Raw genomic sequence first — 14,450 nt, 5'->3', positions numbered from 1 at the left:
TAAAGAACCGTGTGTGATACCCTTGAATTACTGGAGCAAGAGATGCTCTCTGGAGGGAGGATGATCTTGGAAGCATAAAGAAGAAAATAAAAACCAGCTGTAATTTCCCTAGAGACGCTCACCATTAGGACGGTGTGAACCTGCCTGATCTTGTTTGTGTGTCTGTGTTCTTGAAAAACGAAATCCTGTTGTGCAAGCTGATATGAGCCTGATTGAGAAAATAAGTGTCAGAAAAACCCTAAGAGTATAATAAAAGCTGAGCATGTTACATGTAAGGAGGGAAAAATCTGTATAAAGACAGATGAGCCATTGCACGCGTGTGCACACGCACTCATAATTCCACCACCTTTGGAAATCTAATTACTATTCTGCGGGTGCATGGGAAAATTACATACATGACATGTGGTAGATACGTTTCTATTTCCTTTGTCATGCTTTGAAAACCAGCCCCGAAGTATCATGAATATCCCTCCATGTCAGACGTTCCTCCTCAGTCCTCTGTGGTTGGGCGTTGGGCGTTGGGGTGCTTGGGCTCATACTCTGGGCATTACTGCGGTGGATTTCTGCAAGTGTAATCATGGCATCCCTTTAAGGCTTTGGATAATCTGACGGAGTTCTCTTGCGGGAAGGCCATGACTCCGCCAATATCCCAGGCTGGTGGTGCCTACCCGTCCACATGCCGGCCCCTCCGTCCCCCTTGGTGGTGTCATGGGTGCTCATCACTCGGGTGTAGGTGGGAGTCTGTGCACAGCCTTCAGGGCCAGAGAGCACCCTGAAATTGGGGCAGAACCTGCTGAGAGCCTTTTCCTGGCTCGTACCTGGCATTAGTTAAGAACCACTGGTCCACAGCAGGTTTTCAAAAATTAGTATCACGTAGGCGATCCATGGTCATGGCAGACGCACAGAGAAGAGCCGGGAGACCCCAGAGCATCTAACCCACCCCCATCCAGGGTGACCACGTGATGTCTTCCAAGGACATTTGCTGTTACAGCTAAATTCATCTTTTTTTAAATAGAGATGAAAGTATTCAGTTTATAACTTAACTGTTTTTGTGTATTATATACATACCATCTTTCTGTGTCAATTACACATTTAAATCATGGTGTTTAACAACTATACAATTTTCCGTTGTTAAATAGTGTCAGTTCTTAGACCAGTCCTCTCTCAGTACACGTGATGGCCAACTCCAGTCTGTCCGCACGTCAGACCCGCTTGTGCACACGCCCTCATCCGTCCATATGTCTGTCCTCGGCTTTCTGTCCCCTCGGTGGGAAATGTTCAGGCCACAGGCACAAGTTCTAGCTCCCTTGTCAGTGCTCATTACTTTTTCTGTGAATCTCTTCCCTGAAGGATTTAAACGAGGTAGGTCTTCAATTGATGTATGTTAGGGTGATGGTGATTCCCCCCCACATTATCAGTCCTCAGATTCTGTGTACAGTTATGCCCTGTGGCATTTTGTACCGGGGTTTTCTTCATCATGTTGACGACGTAATCAAAACTTTCATCGGAGGAGTATCATTTCCAGTGTTTTCATGTTTTCTTGAATTTTGTTTATGGGATCTTGCAGTTTTATGCGTTTCTTCATTTTAGGTCCTGTGCATTTTGTGTTAGGTTTTTCCTAACTACTTGATGTACTTTTGTTTGCTCACATAAGGGATTTTTAAAAATTCTGAGTTCAAATGAATTCTTTTCAAACGGTCATTTGTTTTCTTCAGATAGCATGGTTTCCCTTCCTGCCTTCACGGTGATTCTCCCTCCCTGTGTCTCTGTTGGCTGTTGGCGGGACTGTGTGCAGCCCTGGGAGAGCTGGTGGTGATGGAGAGCCCCCCCCCCCCCCCCGACTCTGTACAGGGCACCTCCAGGGCAGCTCCCGGGGAAGCTCAGAACTGGAGTTTGAGATACATATTCACGGTGCTGCTATATTTCTAACCTTTATTTCAATTTTACTGAGTGTTTTTGGTAGAAATGAATGTCAAATCTTTCTCCAGTAGCATTTTGGTTTCCAAGAGGACTGCATGCCCCCCCCGACCCCGGATATTGATGTTTTTTTAGTTATATTAAATTCCTGATACTCATTTCTGCATTTCTGAAACATGAGTTTTTCCAGAGGGCTGACTTTGCTTGCAGTCTGCTATTTTATTCACACCTGCGTGCCTCCATCCCTAGTTGACATCGGTCTGTGGTTTGGTTTTGGGGTCGTATAGCTTCATAAAAGGAGTTGGTAGACCCCCAATATCTGTGGGCAGGAGAGTATTTCAGCCTAGGGAGAATTATCTTTGCGCTCCCCAGGTCTTTGCATAGAAAATCACATGAGCCCATTACTCTCTCAGGAGAAATGGGGTGATGTTTTCACCTTTTTCTCAGTTTTGTGCAGATTGTGTTTTCTCTTGAATCACTTAAGTGTTTTTTTAAAAATGTCCCGAGTAAACCATTCATTTTATTGAGTTTTAGAAAAATTATTGGACTGGAGATAAAAATTGTCTTTCAAATAATCTGTTGTATTTCTTTCCTCATTTCCAGTTTCGTGTATTTATGTGCTCTTTTTTTTTAATTAGGCTTGCCAAAACTATATGTATTTGATGATTTTTCCATAGGAGTATCTCTTGAATTTATTAATTTGACTTTCTCTGTGTCTTCTAACAATAGAGAATAATTAAGATACAATTTCTCTCTATTGCCTTGGGTTTGTTTTGTGATTTTTCTCTCATGAGTTAGATTCATTTACTTTTGCTGCTTCTTCCCTGTTTAATAGTGGAAACTGTAGAATGGCATGAACTTGCCTGTCACTGCTGCTTTGTCAGGTCTCATGTGCTTGGATTTGTTGTAATTTTGTTGTTTTCTAAGACTACTGAACCTGGGTTTTACTTCCTTTATGACCCACGAGTAATTCCAGAGAACTGTTTCCCTCGTACTGATGTTCATCCATTGGTTAATGATGCTTCGACTTATTGTGGATTTGGGAGAGATCCTGGCTTTGGAACTCCTGCATTCGGACTTCAAGCCCTCCTTTCTGGCCTGATAGCGCTTTCTGGAAGTGTTTGTAGGGAGCCGAACAGGATGGTTCCTCTGTTGGAGCGCCATCCTCTGTGTTCATCAGACGCGTTCCAGCAGGAGCCCGGCACTCCAGGGCCTGCGAGGGGCCCGGGGGTCCCGTGGATGAGCCCGTGGTCCAGGAGTATATGGTGGTCTGTGCATCGTCTGGTGATCGGGACCCAGGTTCTGCCCACGCCCTCTCTCAAACACTGTGTGGGTCACCCAGGGTGACCACGTAAGCACTGACCTTTGTGTCCCCTCCGTTCACTGAGTCCTGAGCCGTGTGTCGTGTCCACGGAGGCCAGGGCTTGCCTTTGGGCCTCTGGATGGCGACCCTTGCTCCAAACGAAGCCTTGGTGGTCTTTGCTTGTTCTGACAGGGACTCGGAGGGGCGTGTGTGGGTCACAGCATCACCGGGCTTCTGTCTTCTCCAGGGTTAAGTGTGTCCCTCAGGGGGAGGTGGCGCACGGGGGGTCCTGAGCCCGAGTGTGGCCGGAGTTCGCGCTGCTCACGTTCCAGAGCGTGGTGCCGTTAGTGCCGCGGTTCTGAGCAGAATAAACGCCGTCGGGCCCGCGAAGCCGTGGGCAGAGGGCCTGCGGGAAGCGCAGCGCACCTGGGATTTCCTGTGCCTCTTGAGGCTTCGGCCCCGTCCTGGGGCGTCGCTCTTCCTCTGCCGGTGAGTGCGGCTGCGCCTCGGCCGGTCCTGCCCCCGCCCCCGCGGTGCTGCTGTGCCTTCCAGCCCCGTCCTGCCCGCGGCGACGGGTTTGCTTCCACCTCTGCAGAGCCGCCGCTCACTGAGGAGTGTGCTGCGTCGGCTGTTCGGGCACCTTCCTTCACGCTCGTGCTGGTGCTTCCTTGTTAGCCCCCTGCTGTCACCTCGCGACGGCCTGTTCCGGGGCCTCGGTGCTGGCGGCCCCCCTTCCTCCGCTGGCAGCTTTGCTGGTACTGCTCCATCCCGTCGTCGTCTGCGTGGTCGGCCCCGCGCTGCACAGCTCCTCATCCCCCCCGGCCCGGCCGCCTTCATCTTCCCAGCCCCCCCCCCCCACCGGCCTTGTGCTCTCTGTCCCCCTGGCCAGCGCCCCCTGGTTCTGCACGGCGTCCGCGTCGTGGCTGAGACCACAGAGCAGGTCGTGTCCCCAGTGGCACCCTCCACGCCCCTCACACGCACACACGTCCTCTTACCTGTCCGGCCTTCCCTGTGGAGAAGAGTGTTTTCTCCAGCTTCTGTTGTCCCTCAGGGCCGGTTGAGAGGGTCCTTCCTGCAGACCCAGCTGCGCTAGGATTGCTCCAGAACCTTCCAGCCGCACGCTGGTGGCCGGGGCAGTGTCCTAACAGTGGGAGGGGAACCTCGGCTGACCCAGAGGAAGCAGGCCACATTCTGTCCCGTGCCCGCAAGCTGTCACTTGTGGATAAGGCCCTTCGTGCCACCGCCAGCGTCCTGGCAGAGACAGCCACGGGCACTGCCACGCCCACAGGCCCCGGCTAGAGCAGCTGGGAGCCTCAGGCCGGCGGCTCGGCCCACCCGGGTCTGCCCCTGCGCGTCCTGCTAGAGGACAGGGTGTGGGGGTTGGGGTCCCCTCCACGCGCCTCCAGGGAAGGGATGCAGGTGTTTCTGATGGAGGTGAGCCGGAGGCCTGTCCTGACCTTGCTCCTTGGGTACAGTCTGCGCGCTCTCCACGCTCTCCTTGTTCGGACATTTCCTGGGACCTGGAGCCTGGGGCAGATTCCAGAATTTGTCTTCCCGTCCTCCTGTTACTGGTAGCCTGGACCTTCCTCGTGCTCAGGTTTTAAAAGGGGTATTTTTAATAGAGTGCACTGCCCTCTCCCAGACAGCTGTCGTCCTCGTGCTCACGGTTTTGAACACATGTGCGTTTGCGTAAATATTAAATACTAGGCCCGTTACTCCGTTCACAGAGTTCTTTAGAGACAAAACCGGTGACCTCTCTGACCTAAGAACTTGGAGCTGCGGCTGTTGCTTTTAAGCTTTACTCTGATTGGTTTATTTTTTGTTTTACAAGGTGTGGCTGTTGGTGCTTTTGCTCATTTCCCCATGTCCTTTTGTTGCCCTTGACAAATGACCAGTAATGGAGAGGGATCGCAGGGCTGCCAAGGGTGTGGGGCTGTTCGCCGGGGTTCAGCCGGGAAACTGGTGTCGTCAGCCGTGGCCGGGGTTGTAGTCGGAAGGGTAGTAAGTCAGCGGGCCAGCCTAAATCCGTTACCATGGCAAGAAAAACGTCTCAGGACCCACTGCCCCCGACACGTGGGTGCCTTCTTACTCTCCTCACGCGGGGCTGTGTGACCGCCGGCGTGCAGGTGGGCCATCTAGACGTCGGAGGCTTAAATCACATGTAAAGACCCGCCTGACGTATCTGGTAGGATCAGAGAGTACCTAGGAAGCCGGAAGGGGGCGGTCCTTTAGGTCGGGCGCCTCCGGGCCGCTGTGTCCCTGGGCCTTGCCCTTCTACTTCTCAGAGTAGTCGGTGAGCATCTCGTAGCAAGTCCGTAGTGTTCTAGTTTAACTGCGAATGTTAACGAGCAAGTGTTCTATTAACCTACTTATGAATTCTAGGAATTTTGGAGAGCAAAAGGCTGGACCTTGTTAAAGAGAAAACCATCAATCAGACCATCGGGAAAGTCGTGTATTATGCGGCTGACCTGCCGATATGGTGGCAGGTCCCACAGTACGTGCTGATTGGCATCAGTGAGATATTCGCCAGCATCGCGGGTGAGGCTCCTCTCCCTCCGGGGTCTGGGGCTGGCAGGGTCCGGGAGGAACGGGGGGCATGAGTGGAACGCACGGAGACACGAGGGGCCTAGTGCCCTTGTGTTTCGTGGCAGCAGCTGTGGTTCAGAACGTGAGTCAGTAAGTACAGCGATGCCGTGGCTGAGGTTCGCGTTTCTGGGTATAAAAACAGGGTTCCCAGAGACATTACCATGACTTGTCCGCTCCCGCAGAGGCGCCACCAGAGACAGGAGGAGGAAGCGGCTGTGGGTGGTTCCTCCCAGGTCGGACGCTTCCTAACCACAGCTCTGTGGTTCTGCCGTGGCAGCCCAGCCGCTGGCCGCCACCAGAGCTCTGGGTGTGTCGGGTCGGCTTTATGAAGGAGGCAGACCTGTTGGCACAGGCCTCTCTCCTCCTGCAAGCCGTGTTCTGTGGGGTGTGGACAAGGCAGTGTGCAGACCCATTCCCAGCTGCTGGAAGGGAGGGACAGAATTAAGGATGACCAGAGCCGGATGGATTGTGGGGGCTGCTGGCGGCGGTTCCCCTCCACACCTGTCATCAGACTCACGCAGAATGCGCTCCTGACCGTGAAGGAAATGAGCAGAGTGGTCCTTCGTTTGCAGTACATTGTAAATCTCCACGTGTAGTTGTTATAAAAATCTGAATTTATGGATGTCCGTGTTGAAATAATTTTAAAATATATTGCCTTTAAGATAGAAGTCTTACAAAGAATCCCCATCTTAGTCTGTATGTGTTGTTTTCAGACCCTCCTTAGTTGAGAACATAGAAGATTGCTTCTTTAACCACATAGATCAAGAAATACAAGAGCTGACAAGTCAGATGTTACCGTGAAGTTTGAGAGCAAGGACTTGACTTTTTGCTCCATGACTTACTTGAAGGACTGTCCTGGTGAATAGACGGGGCCCCTGATTTCTTGACCTTGTGTTAAATACAGTCTTCAGACTAGGGAAGAGAGCTGCCCTGCTTACCTGAGACCCCACGTGGGGCCCTGTGCAAATCTGCCATATTTAGGCGGGCACTGTCAGCCCACCTCTCACAGAAACAATCTTCTTCTTCCTGTAGGTCTAGAATTCGCCTATTCGGCCGCCCCCAAGTCCATGCAGAGCGCCATAATGGGCTTGTTCTTCTTCTTCTCTGGCGTCGGCTCGTTTGTGGGCTCTGGACTGTTGGAGCTGGTGTCCATCAAAGCCATCGGCTGGATGAGCAACCACACAGACTTCGGTAAGGGCCGCACCGTCTGTTTGCACACGGCCATTGGCAGAACCCGGCGCTCGGGTCCCAGGGCGTGTGGTGTTACTGGAGCTCGGCCACCCCAGAGCTGCCTGAGGCCCCCCGCCTGATCCCCTACGTCCTTGTGAGTTTGCCGGGGCGCAGGTGAGCCTCTGTCTGTCCCGGTGCCAGATCGCCTCAGCCACACGTGCTGGGTCTGGGGGGCTGCAGCTGCTTCCTCGAAATATCTTTGATCAGTAGCGTCGGTACCAGCAGGTTCTCTTTGTTTACCTTGGTTTGTATTTGGTTTTCTTTTCCATACAGCACCTTTAAACTTTCTGCTGTTAAAGACGTAGATAGATAGTAAGCTCCTTTCTTGAGCCACAGCAGTGACTCGTGACCGTCAGGAGGGGATTTTACCGGCCAGTAGGTGGCATGTTGGGGCGCTGAGCAGAATCACTCACAAAAGAATTTTGCTGATCCCAGATTTATGGTAGCTTTTAACTGGACTCACAAGATGAAGGTTTCCTTCTTCTGTTTTGCCTGTGAAAAGAGCCTTAGTACTTGTTCAGTTGTGCGGCATTTACTTGGGTCCAGGGCCCTTAGCCGTTTGTCGGTCATAAATCCACTTGGAACTCTGATGAAAGCCTGGGGACTTTCCCCAAGAAAATACAGAATTCCAGAGGCCCTTCCCTGACTAAGCTAACCTTCCCGTCCTGAGGGGTGAGTTTAGGGCTGTGGAGTCCCAGTGTGGCTTTCAGAAACCAGAGGCCTGGCCACACTGCGTTCTGGCTGTGGGAGCGTCTCCACAGCGGGCTCGGACCTGGTTGTTCCGAAGAGAGCAGGCAGGTCTGGGGCTTTGCTGTTGACTCCCAGGCCCCTGGGAGGGTAAGCGGCTGTGGAATACAGAGCAGGGGCACGGTGGCTCCTGGGAATTCTCACGGGTTCTTGGCGGCCCGTGATCTGTTTTTCTGGGCATGGGACCGACCTTCTTCAGAGGAAGCCTTGCTGCAGGTCAGAACTCCGTGATCCTTCTATTTCTTTGTTTTATTTTTCAGCATATCTTGAAGGATTGATTAGTTTTGGGGATTTCCATTAATTGCTTTCCAGTGATTTCATCCCCTTGTCACTGACTTAGTATCTCCACCTTTACCATCATTCGCCCTCATGTCTCACAGGGTAGCGTCCAGCCCCTCACTGTGAGGCTCGTCTCCGGTCCTCGTGTCCCTCGCACACACGCAGGGCTTGCAGCTGCTGTCATTTTCAGAGCAGTGTGTCCTAGGACAGCCCCACACCATGTCCAGCGCTGTCCTTGTTTTCACACCAGGAAGGAGAGTCTCAGCGAGCTGTGCTTGCAGCCCCCAGGGCCCCGCAGCTCGGTTGGCACGGGGAGGATGCAGATGTGGGAAGCGCGCAGCGGGCCAGGCAGCTCCGTCCCAGCGCCCTCCCACCTGGGGACTTGGGGAGAGAACGGGACCAGGTAACCCCCACACACACCCAGATAACGTCTTGCTTCAGTAGATGGGGCAGCAGGTGCCATCCTGGGCGCCGTCTGTGCTCTCCCTGGCTCTCTGCTGTTCCGGTCCTTCCCTCTACACTTCTGTTCAGGTTCGGATGAAGCAGGTGGCATGGAGCTGGCTGAGCATCCCACAACTAACGCACCGAGTGGCTTCCTGCGTAGTTACGGGACTGTGGTGTGGAGGAAGAGCCCCTGCTCTCTCACCATTGCTCCCTTCCCTGCCTGTTCTCCCGTAGGCTGGGTGTTCGTCATCATCATCATCACTTAGATCCGGGATAATTCAGACTATTAGGCACCCCAGTCTTTTTTTTTTTAAGGATTTTTTTTTTTTTTTTTTTAAGATTTGATTTACAGAGAGTGTGCACGAGCAGGGGGAGGGCAGAGGGCGAGAGGAAGAGAATCCCCAAGCCGACTCCACGCTGAGTGGGGAGCCCGAGGTGGGCCCAATCCATGACCCTGAGATCATGAGCTGAGCCCAGATCAAGAGCCGGACACTCCCCTGACTGAGCGCCCCTAAAGCATACCAATCTTAAGTGCACATTTCGAAATGTTTTTACTCCAGATCAGGATGCAGGACCTTTCGGGAGGCTTTCCTGGGGCCTGCTGTAGTCAGTCCGCTCACCACTCCGCTAGGTCCTTGCTACTGCGACATTGGGCACCGTGGACGCCTTCTTGTTTCTGCTCCGTGGTGGCCGGCTCCGTTCCACAGTTTCGTCTGGGAGTCATCCCCTGTAATCTGTTCTTTCTTATTCTGGGGAGTAGCCGGTGGATGAGTCAGTCACAATTCATTGATCTGTTCTGCTCTTGCTGGGTGTTTGTGATGTTTCCAGTGTGAGGCTGTCATGAGTAAAGCTGCTGGGGACCTTCTCACACGTATGTCTGGGGGGGACATGTGAGCTCATTTTCCGGGGCCCAGGAGTCTGTCTTATCATAAACAACCTCCTAGAGTTTACTGTCTTTAGGTGCGATTGTCCTTCGGTCTGTGAAGAGGCCCAAGGAAGCACAGAGTAATTGTGGTTTCTGAACACCCTTCCTAATCCCACACAGGCCGACCCTAACAGGGAAAACTGTAGTTCTCTTGGCACGCCAGCTTCGAGCTTCAGAAGTTGTAAGATTTATTTACATCTTTATCTGAGAGAGAGAGAGTGTGTGTGCCAGAGGGAGAAGCAGGTCCCCCAGTGAGCAGGGTTCCCGATGCGGGACTCGATCCCAGGACCCTGGATCATGACCTCAGCTGAAGGCAGACATGTCACCCACTGAGCCACCCAGGCGCTGGAGCTTCAGAAGTTTGAAATGACTCCTTAATTTGGGGAGATTCATACTTCAGTATCTGCACGTGTAATGACATCATCGGTGTCCCCGACAGCAAGCTCGTCCGGTTCCGTGGAGCTAACACAGCAGTGGCCACAGTGAGGCCTGGGATCCACGAAGGCTGTGCGGGCCTCCCAGTGCCTGGGACGGAGCCTGGCCTGCAGTGGGGACTCAGTCACTGTTCCTTTTTTTTTTTTTTTTTTAAGATTTTATTTATTTGACAGAGACACAGCGAGAGAGGGAACACAAGCAGGGGGAGTGGGAGAGGGAGAAGCAGGCTTCCTGCCGAGCAGGGAGCCCGACGCGGGGCTTGATCCCAGGACCCTGGGATCATGACCTGAGCCGAAGGCAGACGCTTAATGACTGAGCCACCCAGGCGCCCCTCAGTCACTGTTCCTAACTACCTGTTGTAGATGGTCTGCTGGAAATTCAGGTATTACCAGATCCCTTCACAAACCGATCCACGTGGGAAGTCATTGTTTTCTGCAGCCTGCTCGAGCCTTGTACGAATGTTATATCCACCATTAACTGTGTTTACGAATACAAGCAGTGTGAAACGTTGGTGTTAGTATGTGTTCAGACACAGAAGGGAAGTTCTAGAACAACCCAGCTTCACAAAGCCCTTCAGGCGAACAGAAGCCTCGATTGTTTAATAAGCAAATCAGAGAGCTGCGTTCAATGCCCGAGAGAGAGCACGGCTCTGGAGACACTGCTGACCAAGTACATGTCTTCGCTCATCTGTCGAGAAATGCGTCACCCTGTTTAGTGGGTGACAAGCGGTGTAAGTGGTAGGACACCTGTGGGCCATGGTGATGGGGTCAGGCTTTGTAGGGAGCCCAGGGCAGTGTGCTGTGAGCGGCTCTGGATGTTCCAGTACAAACATCATGTTTTCTGCACACATCCTTCTTGGTTCTCCACACTGAGTGCTGTGGTCAGTGGTGCCCTTGAGAAACTCCAGCAGAAAGACCCCAGTTTACGGACTTGGTGGTCCTGGACCCACGTGTACAGTAAGGACGGTAACAGGAGGGCAACGTAAAGCCTTCGTATGTCCCGGGTCCTGTGCGGGGTCCGGTACCCGCACGTTTACTCCTCACACTGACCCCAGCAGCTGCTGTGTCCCCCGTTTCACAGAGCGGGGAGCAGCCGGACATGGCAAGCTGGTGGCTTTGAGCTTCGTTGGTTGAGCTTCCGCGTCTGTGTGTGTAACCTCTTCAGCCTGGTTGGATGTATTGGGAACTAAGCGGAACAGTGCGCGTGCAGGGCCATGCTTAGTGCTTGGGGCAGAGTGGAGCATCGGTATGTTAGCCATTGGGATGACGTGTGCACCCATATCACCTCGAGGGTGCTGAAACCTGAACTTTGGGGGAAAATTTAAAAAATAAACTCTGTCTTCCTATATAGTATGTAGAGTGAATGTCAGCTGTCCACCCTGGCTTGTGACGGGCACACACGAGGGAGGGTGCTTACCGTCCAGGAGCTGCTGACCGGCACAGGGCATCCGGAACTCCTCACTGGACGTGGTGTCCGGGCTGTCCCGCAGTGTGGCCTTGATAAGTGCCCAGATTCTGGACCCGAGCTGCGGAGAACATGGCCTTCAGGGTCGGCATGGGGATTGGTCCTCAGGACAGCAGTGCGCGCCGGGCCAGCCGGCAGCCCCCCAGCAGCGAGCACTGCAGGGGGAGACTGGGAGGAAACACCGATCCCTCCAGTGCTTGCTTCTGAGGGGGCGGGAGCACAGTAGCGCTGTTCACTTTCCCCGGACTTTCTGTACTGGAAAAACTTAAAGAAAGCCTTTCTCGACATTGTGTTAGGGCCGGTGAACACAGTGACGCCCTCCTCGTTCACTTCGACGGTTCTCTGCAGCCGCCGCATGGATTCTCGGGAGGGTGTGGTCAGAAGTAGGTCTTGTCGCCACGCTCCTGGTCTCATCCTTCCGTCGTCCGGTGGGGAGACGTTTGAGGAGCAGGGGGGCCCGCTCACGGCAGAGACCCCAGCCCGGAGCCGTGGTAGAGACAGCTGGCTTCAGAGCGGCGTGTGTGGCGGTTGTAGAAGCAAAATACTGTGTGTTTTGAATTACAGAGAGATTATTATTTTCTTCTCTCTCTCTTTTTTGTTTTTTTTTTTTTTAAGTCACCCTGACCTTGCTGGGAACCAAACGTAATAGATAAAATCTTGAACAGTCCCTAAGTGCAGCTGACGGGCTTTCTCCTCATTTCTCTGCAGGCAATATTAACGGCTGCCATCTGAACTATTACTTCTTTCTTCTGGCCGCGATTCAGGGAGCCACCCTCCTGCTTTTCCTGATCGTTTCTGTGAGGTACGACCGGCAGCGGTCGCGGGCCAGCGGGGCGCCTGCCGGCAGGAGGACCTGACATCCCCGAGGCCACAACCAGTGGACTGAAGGCGGCCGTGCGCTGAGCAGGAGAGGCTTCTCCCACTTCCTGACCACGCGCGTGTCCCTGGATTGTCTCCTCTCCTCCCAGATGAGCTGGGTAAGTGCCTTTCCGTGGTTCCCCTCCCGGAGCAGACGCGGGCTCCTCGTCCGGACCGCCGTGAACCCCTCGGACGGAAGCCTGCAGCGGAGCTGCCGGGGCCTCGGGAGACCGTGCGTGTCAGTCAGCGTCCTGACGTCTTGGACGCGGGTTACCGTTTCCTCCCCGCAGACCATACGAGCTCACTTTTTTTCCTTTTTGATTAATAAACATCTGCTACTTATCTTGAGGAATGGGAGGGCTTTTTAAGAGAGAAAAGTCCGATGTGCAAAGATTTTGTGTACAGGTCACATTGACAGTTTCTTTCATAAGCCGCCAGTCCCACCATTGCCCTTGTCGGTGCGGGCTGGTGGTGAACATATTTCGTCTGCTGCTTCAGAAACAACTTTTCTTTTCAGCGATTGACGTTGAATTTTTTTCTTAAGAAAGAATTCGCATCAGGAAATATTTAAGACCGTGTGTCCTAGCTCAAGCTACAAAACAGCATACAGGGTTTGAAACCTCGCCTCGTCTGTCCTTCTGGGTCGTTTCCTCTGGACACCACTGAGGTTGAAGACCAGTCATGAGGAACGTTAGGAACCGTGACTTGGAACAGAATCCGTGTCATTTGAGACCATTGGCAGTGTTCCACGTTACCTGTGGACTCGAGCTGTGTGATGTCACCGGCTTCTGGATTGTTCTTTATTGGATGTGGGGGCTCGAATGTTGTTAAATAAACTGTTGTCTGTCTGTTGCTGTATTTTTGGCGTAACTTTATTTTAAAAGCCCCTCAAATGTGAGACCCGTTAACTACTTCATGGGGGTCGCAAACTGCCACGTGGGGGGTACAGTTTCCCGAGTCAGCAGTTGACAAAAATTACAGTATCACCTGTTCCTGTCACAGCTCTTTGATTTCTCCCACATAGTGACTCTTACACCTGCTCTGTATTAAAACAGTTTCATATCTGGAGGAAGAAAACACAAAAACCTCTGCACTGTTGTTTGTTTGTAACACACAGTATAGAAAACGGCAGGGAGATCCTGTGACTGGTGGAGTTCGGGCAGAGCGAAGACAAACAACTGTTCTCGGGGGGACTGACGCTGTGGGTTTGGGTTGAAAAGCACCAATCCCATAAATAAAGATTCCACTAGAGATACAATTTATGTCTTCAGGATAGACTGAAAACTGTTAATCCATACTGTCAAAAATACATTCTTTCTGTTGAAGGAAGTAGTGAGGAAAGGGAAAAAGAAGGTCGAGTGATGGGTCCAGGCTGTCCCTGCCCTGTGCACGTCGCGGTGTTCATGCCCCGGGCACGTGGAGGCGGGACCTGGGGTCCCTTCTAGGGGCCTCCCTGGGTCTCTGCGGGCACCGTCCAGGAAAGTCTCCCAAGTTTGTTGGTGGACTGGCAAATCAGAGTGACAGCCTTGTAGTCTTTCAGCTGCCCTGAGGTTGTAGGTGATCGAGTTCACCCTATGGCACTAAGCAGTAATCGAGTAAAAAAATACACAACACCCATGTCTGGTCGTGGGAGGTTTTTAGAAATGGTGTGCCCACCCTGAAGACTTGATGTGTCTTCAGCTTGTGTGTCCTCGGAGAGCACACGTTTGGGCTCTGTTGGAAGACGCTCCCACCTGGCCTTTGTTGAATGAGGACGGGATGGGGCTCTTTATTTCTCCCCAGTATCATGGGCAGATCCAGAGAGCAGGTTTTAATAAGATGGAGCTTTCCTACGTGAGCTTGTGGGAACAGAACCTTGTTCTGGTTTCGAGTGGACCTGTGACGCCTGTCCGTGGCGTGTGAGGATGGCCCCGTCTGTATGTCCTGCTGTTTCTCTGGGACCCGGGGGGCGGGTGGGCGTCCCGCCACCTCACCAGGCAGAGGTTGAGATGCCCCTTGGTGGTGGATCGAACGCATTACCCTCTGTATGTGACATCACAGAGTTTCAGAATTACACCAGTCTCCAGTGGCTTCCAGATTCTCGGTGATACAGCTTGGATGCTCGTCAGTGCTACCCAGTTGTTCCACTTGGTACGGAACGACCGCATCCCTTGAAAATCAAAGCACAGTAAAGAGGAACAAAGTGCTGTCATAACCCGAAATTCCTGTGTACTAAGTGATTCACTATGACTAAAACAGGCCACATGTTTGATGGGCACTTTT

At 52.6% G+C, this 14,450-nt stretch overlaps 1 protein-coding gene across 1 annotated transcript in view; it reads left to right on the top strand.

Annotated features, from left to right (window-relative positions):
* SLC15A4 (solute carrier family 15 member 4) overlaps positions 1-14,148 on the top strand; it is a 28,300-nt gene extending 14,152 nt beyond the window's left edge. Inside the window, exons 7-9 of the mRNA XM_032396378.1 lie at positions 5,603-5,758; positions 6,839-6,997; positions 12,039-14,148. Of these exons, the coding sequence (XP_032252269.1) occupies positions 5,603-5,758; positions 6,839-6,997; positions 12,039-12,187 (464 nt within the window). The 3' untranslated portion in view covers positions 12,188-14,148. The remainder of the gene's footprint in view (positions 1-5,602; positions 5,759-6,838; positions 6,998-12,038) is intronic.
* The last annotated feature ends 302 nt before the right edge of the window (positions 14,149-14,450 follow it).

The sequence above is a fragment of the Phoca vitulina genome, unplaced genomic scaffold, assembly GCF_004348235.1.
Source record: "Phoca vitulina isolate PV1807 unplaced genomic scaffold, GSC_HSeal_1.0 scaffold91, whole genome shotgun sequence".
Classification (NCBI taxonomy): Eukaryota; Metazoa; Chordata; class Mammalia; order Carnivora; family Phocidae; genus Phoca; species Phoca vitulina.
This window is presented reverse-complemented; position numbering and strand designations above follow the sequence as displayed.